The following is a 16,606-nucleotide window of genomic DNA, read 5'->3' on the forward strand; positions in this document are numbered from 1 at the left end:
ACTGTCTGTCTTCAAGAAAGCTAGTATGCCCCGTGTCAATCCTGTGGGCCACAGGGGTTTTAGCTGGCAAGTACTTTTCCTCCCTTGTAAGTCACTGTGCAGACATTCAGAGAGGTCTCTGCCTGCCTCTCTGACCTTATCTTCCACCACTCTTCTCTCTACCCACTTCCACCTCAGAGGCCTCTGCTTCTGGAAGGTAGCAAGCATTGACCCAGGACTTTTGCACTTGCTCTTCCCCATGGCTGGAAGACTTGATCTTTACACAGTTGGCTGCTACTTCTCTTCAGCTCTCATCTCATACATGTCTTTCTCAGAAAGAGCTTCCTTGATCCATCTATTAAATGCTGCCTTATCTCTACCTTGCCTCCCATTATTCTCAATTTTTATTTTCTTCAAAGCATTTACTTCTATCTGTAATTATGTATTTGTTTACATACTGTTTTCCCCACTTGAATATAATGTTCCTAGTGAGTGAGATCTGTATTCTGTCTTGTTTACCTACTGTATTTCCAATTCTGAGACGAGTGCCTGGCACACGGCATGTGCTTAATAAAGGCTGACTGAATGAACTGTAGTCAGCCCATTCTCTTCCCGACCCCGGGATACTGAAAGAACAGGGCTCAGGACCTTAGTTTTTATTATGTTTCCATCCATACTTTATAAAGAACCAACTGACGTTTTAAGACTATACTAATTGATACTAATTTTTAAGGTTTATTAGACTGTACACAAACATACTTGATATGATTATTTTATAGATTTATCCCAGTATGAATAATTTTACCTCTAAAACTATTTAAATTCAGAATATCAAAGTAAATGAACAGAAAGGTATATTTATATTCTATCTTTCATTATGTGTAAAAAAAAAAAAAAACCTCTAAATAATTTTTACTATTACTTTAAACTAACCTTTTTCTTTTTTCTGATTTCTTTTAGGTTTCCCCTGCCTTTGGTAGCTTCACCATGATGGGCCAGATGTGGATTTTTACTTATTTAACCTGAGCAGGACCTACTGTGCTTCCTGTATATGAGAATTCATCTCTTTTATCACCTCTAGAAAATTCCCAGCCATTATCTATTAAAATATTTAAATATATATTAGAAGATCTATTTCTTAATATTTCTGACATTTTCCATTTCTTTATTTTCCTGTGTTTCACTCTAAGTTCCTGAGATCTTTCAGTTTACTAAATTTTTTTTTTTAGTTGTTTAAGATCACCTATTTAATTCTTCATCTTAGTTTTTAGGTTCCAGAATTATATTTCATTTCCAGAGCTGTTTACAGTTCTATTGAATTTGCCTGATTTGTTTTGTTTTTTTCTCACATTTTCTCATTTATTTTATATATTTAATCATTTTAAGTGTATTTACTTTATAATCTCCCTTCAGTAATCCTATTGAGGTTCTAATCCTGCTGTAAATCATGTTATGTGTGCTGCTGATGGATTGTTTCTCTGGCTTTTGTAATTTGCACTGTGAGCATGTATCAGCAGGATTTTATCTGTGGGAATACTGTGTGAGCTGGGCTAAGGGTGGATACCTCTACGAATTGGGGAACCTGTGGCCTTCTGGATCCTTGAACGTGGCCTTTTGACTGAATTAAAATTTTATAAAATGTTTTTTTTTTAATTTTTTAAATTTTTTTGAGACAGGGTCTGGTTCTCTCACCCCGGGTGGAGTGCCGTGGCATCAGCCTAGCTCACAGCAACCTCAAACTCCTGGGCTCAAGCGATCCTCCTGCCTCAGCCTCCCAGGTAGCTGGGACTATAGGCACGCGCCACCATGCCCGGCTAATTTTTTCTATTTTTAGCTGTTTGGCTACTTTCTTTGTATTTATAGTAGAGACGGGGTCTCGCTCTTGCTCAGGCTAGTCTCAAACTCCTGACCTCGAGCAATCCTCCTGCCTCAGCCTCCCAGAGTGCTAGGATTACAGGTGTGAGCCACCGCGCCTGGCCTCAAAAGGGTTTTGTTAAAAGGATTTGTTCGGGAAGTTTGGATTTGGTTAAGGGGCCACACTTGGGGATCTGGAGGGCTACATGTGACCCTAAGGCCACAGGTTCCCCACCCCAGCCAGGACCACTGTTTATGTTATTTTTTTTTTTAGTTTGAGCATTGTAGGTACTATCAATTCAAACACTAAAACAGAAATGAAGGCATAAGAGGTAACATTTACATTGAACCAGTAAAGAATGTGCACTGAACAGAAGAGATTTTTTTCCCTTCCCGACTCAGAGACTAAGTTAAGACAGAAAAGCCTTCTTGACATCTCAGCTTATTATGAAGGTGGATGGAGTTTTTCCTAGTCTACTATTTTACTGAAAGATGCAGTCCTTTGAAGGTGCCCTGTCTATACTTTGCTGTTATGCTGCTAAAGCTAGGCCTTGTGCTTACTAAACTGGTGGACTGAGTGGAAGATGCTTATTGCTGTTTTTATCCTTCCTTATTTTTGGCTCCTAAAGATTTCCCTTGTTTTCTTGAGAGCTCGGTTATCCATTTACAAGATATTTATTATATTTTATCCAGTTTTTTTGTGCGTTTTAATGGAATTGTTTTCAAATTTTTTATTTGTCCTAAAAGTATGTTCAAAATAGAATTTTCAAAAGGTCACTAACAACAACCTGTGAATACAACTAATACTACACTTGAAAGCTTACCATGTTCTCCTAAAGCTTCATAAAATATGGCAATTTGTTTTAACTTGCTAATTTTTGAGGCCTACTGATAAAGGAGGATACAATCATTCATTTATGCTTTCATTCTTTCTACCTATCTGCCTACCTATGTGACTAATCATTTTATATATACAGACATACTTGCATCCAAAGAAAGTTTCCTCATGAATTCGTATGTAACGCTGCATTTTATATACAAAAACATGTTAAACATCAGCTATTAAACTATACTATGTTTAGATTTCTATGTAACCTAACTGTACAGTAAATTTCTTATTAAAGGTGGTATGTAATTGGAATTTTTCTAATCTACATAATCATTCAATAGATTAGAAGGGCTTTTAGTTTATCGCTATGGTTCTTAATGGGAGTAGGTAAGGAGAAGTAACAGTCCTCCACAGAGGATGTTTGGAAATGTGGCAGAGTCATTCTGATGTTTACAACGACTGGTGGGTACTAGGAGCACAGAGTTCCTGGGGCCAGATATATGATAAAATGCACGCAATGCACGGGTTATTTCTGCTAAAACTTCTCCCATTGATAAATACTGTTTTAGAAAATTCCAGGCCACATTCTTTATAATACAATTTAATAAAAATAAATAAAAAACTTATGGAGCAGCATTGCATTTCACTCGTGTTACGATCTGGGATACAAATATTCATAAGATGTATAGTCTCTCTGCTCTCTCGAAGTGCACAGTCCACGTCAGAAGACAGCTAAAAAGCCAACTAACTTTTTAAGGTGAACAATTACCTCCAAATTATCCTATTTTAGCTGTATGCTTTCCAGTGAGGAATTTGTTTGACATAAGGTATACATATCCTAAATAAAGCTATGCCTCAGAAAAGGCTCCATGTGATAAATGCCTTATGAGAGGTTGAATTATATAAATAGGATGCCATCTAAAACCAGTATTACATTGTTTCCTCTACATTAAGGTCACACATATAATAAATGCTTATCTTAGATACTTCTTAATTTTATATGCTATGAAATTTATAAACAGATCTTATTCCTATATAATATTATGAAAACTTTTTTTTTAAACATATGGGGATTTTTATAGTAATCTTTACTATCCCTAATAGTTAAAATCCTTATACAACTTACCTGTGCCACCCGTAGTTCTGCTAACAGATCTGTAAAACTCTGGTTTCTAGTGGGCTCTGAATCTTCAACTGCTTGAGATAGGGAACGACTTTTGTGCATCTGTTCTCTGATTTATTTTGAAAATAAAAAGAGGTATTTTTTTTAACAAGTTATTCCTTTTAATACAAAATATTCAATTCTTTTCTTTTTTTTGAGACAGAGTCTTGTTCTACTGCCCGGGCTAGCGTGCTGTGGCATCAGCCTAGCTCAACCTCAAACTCCTGGGCTCAAGTGATCCTCCTGCCTCAGCCTCCCAAGTAGCTGGGACTATAGGCATGCACCACCATGCCCGGCTAATTTTTTCTATATATTTTTAGTTGTCCAGCTAGTTTCTTTCTATTTTCAGTAGAGACGGGGTCTCGCTCTTGCTCAGGGTAGTCTTGAACTCCTGAGCTCAAATGATCTGCCTGTCTCGGCCTCCCAGAGTGCTAGGATTACAGGCGTGAGCCACCACGCCTGGCCCAAAATATTCAATTCTTAAAATTAAAAAAACTAATGAATGTTGTAACTATATGAGTAACTGAAGGTAAAAATTTTATTTAATCTAAAGATTAAATACTAACATACTAAAAGGGAAGTATACTTTAAGAAAATTGCTTATATTTGATTTAAAAGAACTGAAACCCAAGATTATTGGTTTATTCATAATATAAAAATATTTCCTCCTAATTCTCAGAGGGGGGAAAAAAAAAATCAATGGCCCAGAAAGATGTGCTGGATTTTTCCTGTAGTGTTAATGTACTCCTTGTCACACTGTTCTAGTTTCCTTTCTGAGAAACACAAATTGCCAGTCTTACACATGGAAACTAACAAAGCCAAACACAGTCTACTATTTGGACCTTAGATTCAATTTTTGTGTTTTTCAGAGACATTATACAAGGAGTTTAAGAAACTACACAAGATCACCTAACCTTAATGTACTAAAGAAACCCTACATTTCACTGTGAAAATTAATTTAGAACTTCTGTTTTGGATTCTGAAATAGATCTCTTTTAGAAGTCAGGTAGTATACGATGTGATATTTTAAAATATTTTATTGAAACATCTGGAAAGAAAGTAGATATTTACATGTTTTCATACATTAGAACTGTGTAGATCATCATACTTGGCCTGGGGTTACACCTACCAGGAGAAAGGAATAATTAAAAAAGAAAACTTACACAAAGATGCCCTCTACTTGCCAACCTGTGTAGCTGCTACATTTGTCTGTTATAGGGTATGCCTTTCTCTATTTTGCATGAAAGATGCAGTATGAGTTATCAACAGCCCCTGGCTCGTATGCCCTAGGTTATATGACAAAAATAATGGAAGAGGTCAGGCACAGTGGTTCACACCCATAACCCTAACACTTTGGAAGACGGATGTGGGAGGACTGCTTGAGGCCAGGAGTTTGAGATCAGCCTAAGTAAGAGTGAGACCCTGTCTCTACAAAAAAAATAGAAAAGTTAGCCAGGTATGGTGGCATGTGCCTGTAGTTCCAGCTACTTGGGAGGCTGAAGCTTGCTTGAACCCATGAGACTGAGGCTGCAGTGAGCTACTCTAGCTTGAGCAACAGAGCTACACCCTGTCTCTAAAAAAAAAAAAACAAAAACCAAAGGAAGAAGCATGTAAATAAATATGGTAACATTCATGAAATTCATGGTCAAAGAAACTTCTGATAACAGTCCTACCTGTGTGATTAGGTGTTTATGTAAAGCAATACGCAAATATAGTAGTCATTTCCTAAAAGAAGACAGTACCCTAGCTTGTCCATATTTTGCATTTAGCTTTTTTACTTAATGTGTTAACGTTGGAAGTAGTAATATCCAAAAGACCTCATAGTCTGAAATATGGTTTCTAAGTAGGTACTGGTGCTCCATCATCCTGCCTGCTGTGGTGAGTATTGGCTGAAAACTCACAAGTTTTTCCTTCTCTGGAGAAATGCCCTCAGTCAAACAGCAGCCCCTGCCCTCTGGCCTGGAGGACACCCCCAGCCCCTTCTCAGGGCACACCTCAGTGACTGAGGCTGCTCCTTTGCCTCAAGGGGGGACCAGCTCTGGTACAATCTGTCCTCCAGAGCTTCCTGGTGGGAGCACAGTGAAACCATTCTCTAGCTGAGACTACATTCCTATTTACTTGCCTCCCCCCACCTCCCCTATCCTGTCCTCTCCCCATCCTGCTTTGCTTGCCCTCTTCTCCTGAGTATCCTTCAGTGGATCACCTCCACAGGGTCCCATCTCAGGCTCTGCATCTGCGGAACCTGACCTAAGATAGTACATGATACTGTATATATATATTTTTTAGCTTTATCAATCACATGGTACCTTAGGAAATAGTTAAGCACATCAGGTATAATGACTAATCAAAAAGCAATACTGTTATACTCAATTTCCTGAAACTGATGTTTGAATCAGTTACAAATATAAATTCATATGAGTTCAAATATAAATATGTTGAAAATACTAAAGTATGTACAAGTCATCTAATACTAAAAGAAAAATCCATTCAATATTAAATACATAAAAGTTACTAAACTAGAAATCAGTGTGTAAATGAAAATAAATAAATGTAAAAATAGAGTTCTACAATTTCTAAGTAATAATAAATGTGTTATTAATATAACAATAAAATGCTCAAAATAGTCTATTTGATGTTAAGAATTTCAAAAGGACTTACTTTAAGGAAGCTAACTCACTGAATAAACTTTGATTTTCCTTAAACATTCGCTCCTCATTTTTCTTGTTTTGTTCTTGGAGATCTTTCACTTGATAGTATAATCTTTCATTTTCCTTTTTAAAAATAGAAAATTGATCTTAGTTAAAAGTAGTACTTAGATAACATAACATCATACTATATATATGCTCATAGTAGATAAATCCTTTAAACTTTTTTTTTTTTTTTGAGACAAGCTCTCACTCTGTCACCCAGAGTGACAGTGGTACGATTATAGCTCATTGCTTCCTCAAACTCTTGGGGTCAAGCGATCCTCCCACCTCAGACCCTTGCATAGCTGGGACTACAGGAGCACGCCACCACACCCAACTAATTTTTCTTCTTCTTTTTTTTTTTTGTGTGTAAAGACAGTGTCTTGCCATGTTGCTCAGGCTAGTCTTGAACTCCTGGCCTCAAGCGATCCTCTCACCTTAGCCTCCCTAAGTGCTGGGATTATATAGGTGTGAGCCACTGCACCTGGCTCCTTTATACATTTTTGAGGTCTTTTAAATTTCTTTGAGTGTGCAAAATCTTTTTCAAACTTTTTATATTATTTCAGAAGAAAGCTTGGTATCTAAAAACAATTCTTTCCAAAATGCTTCAAATGCTTACTTGTAAAACAATTTGCATAAATTCCCAAAGCCAAAGAGCCTCACATCTGCACAAGACACTGCATTTCAGTAAGTGAGAGAGTGGCTGAAGAAATCATCACATTCCGACTGCATGGACCAGGGGCAGAAAGGCCCGGTGGGACTTTTTATACTCTCTTTTGTTTCTGGCCTTGGAGAGGGATAAAAATCACTGCTGGAGGAAGATTCTAGAAGCCTGCCTTCCAGCAGTGAGGTAAAGCCTGGGTGTTTTTGAAAGCTGTTAGGACAAGGCAGAGCAGAGAATAGACTCAGCTCACCACAAGGCTTGAGCTAAAGTGTGACTCAAACCAGTTGAGATTAGAGGTAGAAGAGAAGGTACCAATCTGCACTTAGATGCTCTGGCTTATTAACCTCTTTAAAGTTAAGAATTTGATGAAAATGAAGGGTATTTGAGGATCTAATGAAAACTCTGGACTGTTTCACCATATGTGGAATAGTGCCTGGCAGATGAAATACATGCAGAATTAATGAACTCTCCTACCCCAAGTACTCAGATACATAAATTTTGTATTATCTTTGTGGGAGGGGTTGGGTGGCATACTTATGGGTCTGTGAAATCTCCTTAAAAACTCCTATTTTATATGGCAAGATTAGACTGGTAGGAAAAGAATGAAAGGTTCTCTCATGGGCAATGCATCCTGCAAAATCAGTCTGTTTCATTTAGAGCAAAGGTAACCATTGATGTGGCAATGATTTCTCTGGATGTCCCTGGTTGACAATGCATGTTACCAGCAGGCTCAATGCTCAGGCTATAGTTGTCAAAAGAGAATAATGTAATGAAAGAAAAGGAGAAGGAAGAGAAGTAAGAAAGAAGAGGGTAAGAATCAGAGAACAAAGACCAAGTCTTATGCTGCAGATCATTAAACCTGTCCAGGCTGACTGTCAGGCTAGCCTCACCAAGATTCTATCATACACTGTAAGTATCTGCAAACACAGAGATCTTCTTTTATTACATTCAAAATTTGTTTTTTTTTAACCCTCAGGGCATTAGCAATTGATTTCAGATTCTTATTTTTGATTATAATAGCAAAACTAGCCAATATTATCTACTGAAAAGCATTACAGAAAACTAAAAAAATAAAAAACAGGGCAGTTTCTAAGGAACATGGCTATTAAAAATAAAAACTGGTAACCTTCATCGATTGCTTACTGTGTGCCAGGCTAAAAGGATACAGATGCTCCTTGACTTAACAGTGAGACTATGTCCTGATAAATTCAGCACAAGTCAAAAATATCCTAAGTCAAAAATCCATTTAATAAGCACCATATGTACTCACTAGGAAATTCGTTTCCCTGATCATCACCCAAGTGCACATTTGAGAATAACACCAATTGGGTGTCGGACAGATGTGGGGGTGGGGAGGGGATGGGTGTATACCTACATGATGAGTGCGATGTGCACTGTCTGGGGAATGGACATGCTTGAAGCTCTGACTTTGGGTGGGGCAGGGAGGGCAATATACGTAACCTACACTTTTGTACCCCCATATTATGCTGAAATAAAAAAAAAGTTTTAAAAAAATGCATTTAATACCCTGATAAACCCATTGCAAGGGTTTACTAAAAAAATAGTAAGTTGAACCATTGTAAGTCTGGCTGCTCCCATCTGTATTATTATTCCCATTTCACAGATGAAGAAATTGGCTTAAAAGGTGAAGTGATTACCAGCAGGTGGTAAAGCTAAGGCTCTAAGCCAGACTCTTTGAATCCAGAACCCATGCTCTTAGCCACTTTAATTCTGCCCATGAGAAATATGCAGACTAGTCAAATTATTACTTCCTCTATTTGCCAGAATTCTCATTACCTGTTAAATGAGCACAGAAATATTTTAATATGCCTCATTTTTATAATTAACGGATGAAGAGCAAATTTGCCATGTGCTGAAGAATTGTCATACCTGTTGATATCCTTGAAGAAGTGTCTCCTGTTCTTGTATTTCCTTTTGGATTTGCTTCAATTTTTCTCCAGTGATGGGATCAGTTGTTTCTCCAATATGTAACCACCTTTGTTTTTTGTTTGTTTCTTCAAAGCTACTTAACTTTGAGAAAATGCAGAAATTGTTTTACTTGGAGAAGAAAACCATGAAGTGAGAAATGAGGAAGAATAATAGAAAACTTAAGGTGTTTAGACTCAAAATATCTGGAATGTGACATAACTACAGTTAAATCAGCAGTGACATTTTGTGCTGATGGTTCTCGGGAGTGAAGTAACTCAGAAATGCTACATAGTGACAGTCTTCTATCCATCAAAATGAGCCAATTTAAGTTTATTAGGCTCTCAGGTAAGGAGGCACTCTCAAAACCATGTTCGTATCTTACACAGCAAACACATCAAGTCAAACGCTCTAGGAACCAAGAATGACAATGCATTTAGCAGGGAGTCTAAGTTTTTTTTTTTTTTAAATAAATAAAAGGAAAAGTAGAACAATGTGTCTAGTACCTTGGTTTGAAGGATATAGTTGTCTTGATTCAATCTGAAGAGTTCTTTTTCCTGTTGTCTTTTTAGTTCTTCCAACTTATTTTCCAGTTCTTTTTCTTTTTCTGAGAATGTGACTTTAATTTGTTCAATTAGGGCTTGTGCACCCCTCCATTTTTCCTCTGCTTCCTGAACTCTTTTAAACATAAATAATTCTTTCTCTTTGTTCCCACCACAGTATCCTGAAGAATCCTATTAAGGAAAAACATTATTTCATCATAGTAGATTTATATACAAGATTCAAACACAGGTGGTTAAAAAACAAAACAAAACATAAAAAGAATAAAAATGACATGGTTAAGTATGTTCTACTATGTAAGAAAATCAGTAAGTATTCTCACTCTTGAAGGAAAAGAAATGTCACTTATTTATTATATTTTGCTTATAATTTAGCTTTAATATTTTAGAACATAAAAATTATGAACACTAATTTGAAATTTAATACCTACAGGCTGAAATTGAATGCAAGGATCAGTTTCTGTAGGATCTTCAGACTTCTTAGGAGTAGCCAGGCAACTTTCAGTTCTGGAAACTGGTTTACCCAAAGCTGCAGGTTTGATGAGTTTTGTGCCAGATAAGATTTCTAAATATTGTAAACAATGAATAAAAGCACCACAAATATAAAGCTGAATGTGTATTCAACAGTTAAGTAACAATAAGTAGAAATACAATGGTAACACTAAAATGAGGATCTCAGAATAGGCTGATGTATGTATGACACTATAACACAGCTGTTTCACTATGATAATTAACTGCACTCAGAAGAAACGTCACCCATAGTCAACATTCTACTCAATTTGACACAGATGGCTAATTGACCCTAGACTTACATCAAATGACAAATGGAGCTAAATAAATGTGAGGAGAATGTGGAATTGGGATAACTTCAAGCTTTATTACTTCTAAATATTCTTTTAAATGTTCACAGAATAAGAATTTCTAAGTGACAAACAAAAGGGCAGCTGATAACTTTATAAAGCATTTTAGTTCAGATTAAATGTGCTTTCAAAAAACACTTTATAAACAATGTATATCAAGATATTATAGTATCAATGGAATAATAATAAATTGCATGGAGGACTTTATAACAGCTAATCTAAATTTTATTTTAAAAGATTAATAATACTACAATACCCTGGGTAATATGTATTAAATTAGAAAAAAATGTAATTAATGCATATTCTGGTCCAATTTCCAGCTCTTAAGCTGTAAATCCTCAAACAGTAGAATAATTCTAAGGCCAATATGTTATTCAGTTAATAATAAACAATGTTTAAGGGAAACAGCTAGAAGGGATATTAAGGGATGTATTCAAATACTACAGGACCTGAGCTGAACACTCATGAAATATTATCTGACTGTCTTAGAGGTAAATGAAGAACTTCAAAATTTATATTTTTAAAATAATTTCTTTAAGATGCGAACTTTTTACATGTAGAGTTTACTTTTTCATTAAAAATGTTATATATCATTAAAGATTTGGAAAATATAGAAAAGTTAAAAGAAGAAACAAATCACCAAAAGTCCCTCACCAAAAGATTTCATTTCAATATTTTTTCCAGACATTCAAAAGTTTTTCTTACAGAGTTATGATCACATTTAATTAGACTGATGTAAGTTTTCCGGAGAAATTTCTTAAAGCATACATAAAGAGATTATTTGAGTCATTGTAAAATCAGGGATTCAATCCTTCCAAATCACTGGAAGTTCATTACTGTAACAAACAAATGGGGCATATGCTAGCATATGAGTCTCCTTAGAATGAGGCAGTTAGTACAGGTTGAGCATCTCAAATCCGAAAATCCAAAATCTGAACAGCACCAAAATCCAAAACTTTTTTGAGTACCAACATGAAATTCAAAAGAAATACTTATTGGAGCATTTCAATTTGGATTTGGGATGCCAACTGGTAAGTATAATGCAAATATTCCCCAATCCAAAAAAATACGAAATCTGAAACATTTCTGGTTGGTCCCAAAAATTTTAAATAAGGGATACTCAACCTGTAACATGTTCTTGTTCATAAACTATAGTTTATGAGCTGAAACTGAAACTGCCAGTCCTTTTATCCTAGAATTCGCCCTTTCTGAATTCTTAATTTTGATTTCTCTCTTAGTGGACTAAAGTATTTTAAATAATTATTTTCAATAATGGCACATGGGCAGTATCTTCTCCCTTCATACATAAAAGAAAATCTGGTCTGGGTGTGGTGGCTTCTGCCTGTAATCTCAGTACTTCAGGAAGCCAAGGAGAGAGGATCCCTTGAGTCCAGGAGTTCGAGACCAGCCTGAGCGACAAAGCAAGACCTTGTCTTCTACAAAAAATTTACAAATCAGTCGGGTATGGCGGTGTGCGTCTGTAGTCCTAGCTACTTGGAAGGCAGGAGAATTGCCTGAGCCCAGGAGTTTGAGAACAGCTTGGGTGACAGTGTGAGACCCCATCTCTGAAAAAAAAATAATAATAATTTGCTTGAACATAAAATTCAAACATGAAAACATTGCAAATTTTGGAACCCATGAACCCTTCTTGAAAAAACAATACATTAAGACAATTCAGTCAAAAAAGAAACCAAGCAAAATAATTCCAGAATGGAGAAACAATGGCTAAAAGACAGATGAAAAGCATTCAGTCTCTTTAATAATCAGAACTAAGAACTAATCAAAAAGCTGAGGGGAATTACAGTTGCAGGAGAGAATATAAAAATATACCTCGAACAAGTAAAAACAAAACCAACAAAAATGGGTAGGAGGTATGTAACTGGGGGATATATTACTTTATATCTCACAGAAGGGAAGGAAATGATTGATAATATATAAAATTGAAAAATGCAGTTAAGAACACCATGGTTACGGCAACCTTTGAGTTGTTTTCATAATCTATTTTCTTAAAGGGATCTTTTGGGACATACAATTTTTTTAGAATGAAGTTTCTTTTGCTTCTTACAGATTAAAGTAAAACTAAATCTAATATTTTATTTATAAAGAACTTGTAAAGTGATTCCATTCTGATAAAATGTTTTGTCCACTTATCCATGTGTGCCCTCCTCTTTCCTTCTATCCATTCATTCATGCTCCCTTCTATCAGTACATAAACAGTGAGAAGCATGGAATCATGCTTACCCAGTGTGACACTCAGTGTGATACTAGTGCTTATGGCTCAATTATTCCTTTCTTTTTTCTGCATTTTTTAATTTTAAATAATGAGCAAGTATTCCTTTCATGACAATAAAATTATTAGTCTAAAAAATAAAAACACAAGAGTTAGAGCCAAAGAAAATTAATCTAGAATAAAAAGGAAGACAACTATGTGGTGGTACTACTAGCTACCAACCTCCTCTTCCTCCCTATTAAAGAGATCTAATTTTGCCCTGAGCAGCAATGTGCTTGTAACAGAGGGAATTGCCTGAAAAAAACGGCAAAAATATTTTCTGTCTCTTTAAAACTTCCCCCACTCTTTTTGGGAACCGAGGTCTGGCCTGCATTCTGAGGCAGGTTAAGTCTTTTGTTACAAGAGTTTACTCAGCTATTCCAGGCCAGCACCAGCTCCCCAGGTGGGGCTTTGTCTTTGGCAGAGATGGGACAATTAGAATGGTTAACCACAATAGCCTAGAACAGAGGGGCACTCCCTTTAAAAGCTCTATATTTTTGCTTATATTCAGGAAATTTGGATTTTGAGGCTAGAAGTTCTACCATTTTTCCTCCTTTGCCAGCAAAGTAATAAACTTCTAGTTCCTTCCCCTCAAACTACTTGTTCTTGTTCTGATGCAGCCTCAAGTTTGACAAGTGCTGAGCTTTCGGTAACATGCTCAGTTAAACAAACTCAACCCCTGAACTCCATGCAACTGAGGGTGGCCACAAAATCGAAGTTCTGGTCAATAAGATGGAAGCAAAAGTTTCCTACACGGTGCTTCTAGAAAAGTGATTACTTTCCTGATTAGGAAGTTGACAAGTTGGCTGGCATCTACATTTTACCTTTTGCCCCACCTCATGGAGAGGGCCTGGAGGTTGAGTAGCTATAGTGTGAAAGTGAAGGCAAAAGTCACATACTAAGAATTTTATATCAGGAAAGAAGAAATTTTGGTTCCTTTGAACTTCCTATCTCTGGACTCTTTGTTACATGAAAAAGAGAAGTCTTTTTATTTTGTTAAGCCCCAGTAGCTGGGCCTCTTTGTCATCCTAACCTAAATGGTGTTGAGCCAAACTACATTCTCTGTACTTTCTATACACTAATCTCTGTCTCAGAGTCTACTGCCCAGGGAACCAAACCTGTGACAAGTAACAACCATCCCAAAGGAATTACAGTTCTTTTGAATAAAACTAAAACTGCTCTGGGTAATTCTTCAACAACAACAACAACAACAAAAAACCAGATAAAAATAACAAACTAAACAGGTACTCTAATGAGAAAAAGTCCAGTATAAAAACAGTCATGGTCCATCATTACATTTTAATATAAATTTTAGTAATGTGTTTTATTTTCATGTTGGTAGTCACAAATACTATAAAATTTTGAAATATGACAAATAAGTTTAAGAATATTACTTTACTCATAAAAATATTCTTGCCTTCATCTATAAACCTCAACATAATTTCCCTTGTTTCTTTTTCACTCACTGTGACATTACTGTCTTCATTCTTGGTGATTTCAATATACTGATAGGCGATCCTTTTAACCTAACCCTCTGGCTTTTAGTTCCTTGAACTTCTCTCCACCTCAGCTGCTCACTCTCATTGGCATAGTCTAGGTCTCTCCACTGCCAGTAACACAACTACTCCCTAACCTCAGCCTTATGTTCTTACTCTCTGATAATCACATCTCTATCGATGTACCTCATACTCTGGTACCTGGATTCCAACAATCCTTTGACCCCTATGAGGACTCACAGTCTACGGATCTACCTGTTTCACTTTGTACCACATCCCCTGATGACCTTTCTTCCTTCATTACTCCACTTAAATTCACCGTCAACCATTTTAATCATTCGCTCCCTTCTTGCTTCTGCCTCAGTTCATTGTACTCACTTAATAAAACCCATACTTTCTGATAAATCCAACTATACAACTCAGTGTAAACTCATGATCAGTTACTTCATGTAGATGCTTTTGGCTGCTGGCAGTCTAACCCTCCTCGATGGCTACTTCACGCTTTCTCTTCTCTCCTGTAACCTCCAACACATCTCTACTTACCCTTCCTCCCATCTAATGACATTGCTTTCTATTTCTCAGAGAAAACTGAAGCAAACAGAAGAAAGCATCAACATTCTCTCCCCACCACATCTATCCACCTACCAGCATAAAATCTCCCTTCGTATCTACCTTCACTGTTCCTAGAACATAGGAACTGTCCAGGTTCCTATCTAACGCCAACCATTCTACAGTGCACCAGACCCCATTACCGCTCCTCTACTCAAGGACACTGTTCCAGCAATTCTTCCCTCTCTCCTACATCATCAATTATTTTCCTCTCTACTGAATCTTTCTTAACAACATACATACTATCATTCCCCTCATTGAAAACAACGCAAAGCAAAAAACTTCTTTTGATCCCACCTCTCACATCTACTACTGCCCCATTACTTTGCTGCCTTTTATGGCAACTTTCCAGTTCCAGGGTGGTCTATCACCTGAAGCACCAATTCCACTCCTCCTATTCCCTTCCACTCCCATTAAACTTGCCTTTTACAGCCACCTCTCCATGGAAAATGCTTGTCTACTTTACTGATGACCTCCTCCTTGCTAAACCCAAAGGGAAATTCTCCATCCTCACTCTTCTTCTTCAGCAGCAAATGACAGAGTGGATTCTTCTTAATTCACTTTCTTCACTTAGTTTTCAGGATTCCATATGCTCACAGATTTCCTCCAACCTCACTCTGTCTCCTTTACAGGTTCAGCCTCTTCTGCCTGATCTCTAAAGGTGAGCATGCCCAGGACTCAGGCCTTGGTTTGCTTTTTTCCCTCCAGTTATGTTCACTTTCTTGGTACTCTCAGTCTCATGGCTTAAAAAAAGATCTTTATTAGTTTTTAACAACTCCCAAATGATATCTACAGTTCATACCTCCCTCTTGAACTTCAGACTTTCATATTTAACTGTCTCCTTGTCATCTCCATTTGCATGTTGAATAGATAATCTCAAAATTATCATCTCCAAAACTAAACTCCCAGTCTTCCTTCAACTCCCAAATCCATTCTACCGTGACTTTCCACATTGCAGCTGACAGTAACTCCATTCTTCCAGTTGCTCAAGCCAAAAACTTTAGCAACCCAAAACTAATTCTTTAGATTTTTGGTTCTACTTTCTAAATATATCCTTATCCAACCACTTTTCATCACCTCCACTGCCACCACCCTGGGTTAAGCCCTGTCACCATCTGTAAATTGCATCTTTCAGAAATGGAATGCAGTACCTTAAGATTAATTCTCTTCCCTAAAAATGAAGAAAGTAAAATAATATATTATATACATAGTATTCTATTATGAAGAGTATATGATTACCTTTTTTCCTAGCTTGATTTGAGGTGGGTATGGATCTTAAAGTTTTACTTTTTATAACATCCTTTGAAGTTTTCTTTTCAAGAGTAGACAAGTTGAGTGGCGAACTGGGTTTGCCATAGCCTGAGCTTCTGACTGATGCATATAATCCACTATGGGGTTTCCTTTTAAGTAAAGGAGGTGCACTTCTGACTTTCTTGTATGGTGCCTGTTTGCCAACTACAGTCCCTTCTTCTTCAGAACTAAGTCGAGATCTGTAAGTCTGCACACAACAAGCACAAACTCTTTAGTACCTAAACGAATTTCAACTATTATTATAAATGAAGATTTAGCAGATGGCAAAACAACAGTGATTATCAAACAATGTAGTTTGTAAAAGGCAAACTACTATAGTAAAGTTCTTAAGTCTAATGCATCCGAATTTTAGTATTTTGAAGCATACCTTCCAAGTTAGCACGGAAATAAAGCAAAACTA

The 16,606-nt window shown here is 36.6% G+C and overlaps 1 protein-coding gene across 1 annotated transcript in view; it reads right to left on the minus strand.

Moving 5' to 3' along the window:
* The window catches only part of CEP162 (centrosomal protein 162), an 81,355-nt gene that overhangs the window by 26,617 nt on the left and 38,132 nt on the right, over positions 1–16,606 (minus strand). The window contains exons 13-18 of the mRNA XM_045543963.1: positions 16,135–16,393; positions 10,093–10,226; positions 9,608–9,835; positions 9,066–9,206; positions 6,483–6,595; positions 3,789–3,894 (exon numbers count right to left, since the gene is read on the minus strand). Of these exons, the coding sequence (XP_045399919.1) occupies positions 3,789–3,894; positions 6,483–6,595; positions 9,066–9,206; positions 9,608–9,835; positions 10,093–10,226; positions 16,135–16,393 (981 nt within the window). The remainder of the gene's footprint in view (positions 1–3,788; positions 3,895–6,482; positions 6,596–9,065; positions 9,207–9,607; positions 9,836–10,092; positions 10,227–16,134; positions 16,394–16,606) is intronic.

Source organism: Lemur catta, chromosome 2 (assembly GCF_020740605.2).
Source record: "Lemur catta isolate mLemCat1 chromosome 2, mLemCat1.pri, whole genome shotgun sequence".
Lineage (NCBI taxonomy): Eukaryota > Metazoa > Chordata > Mammalia > Primates > Lemuridae > Lemur > Lemur catta.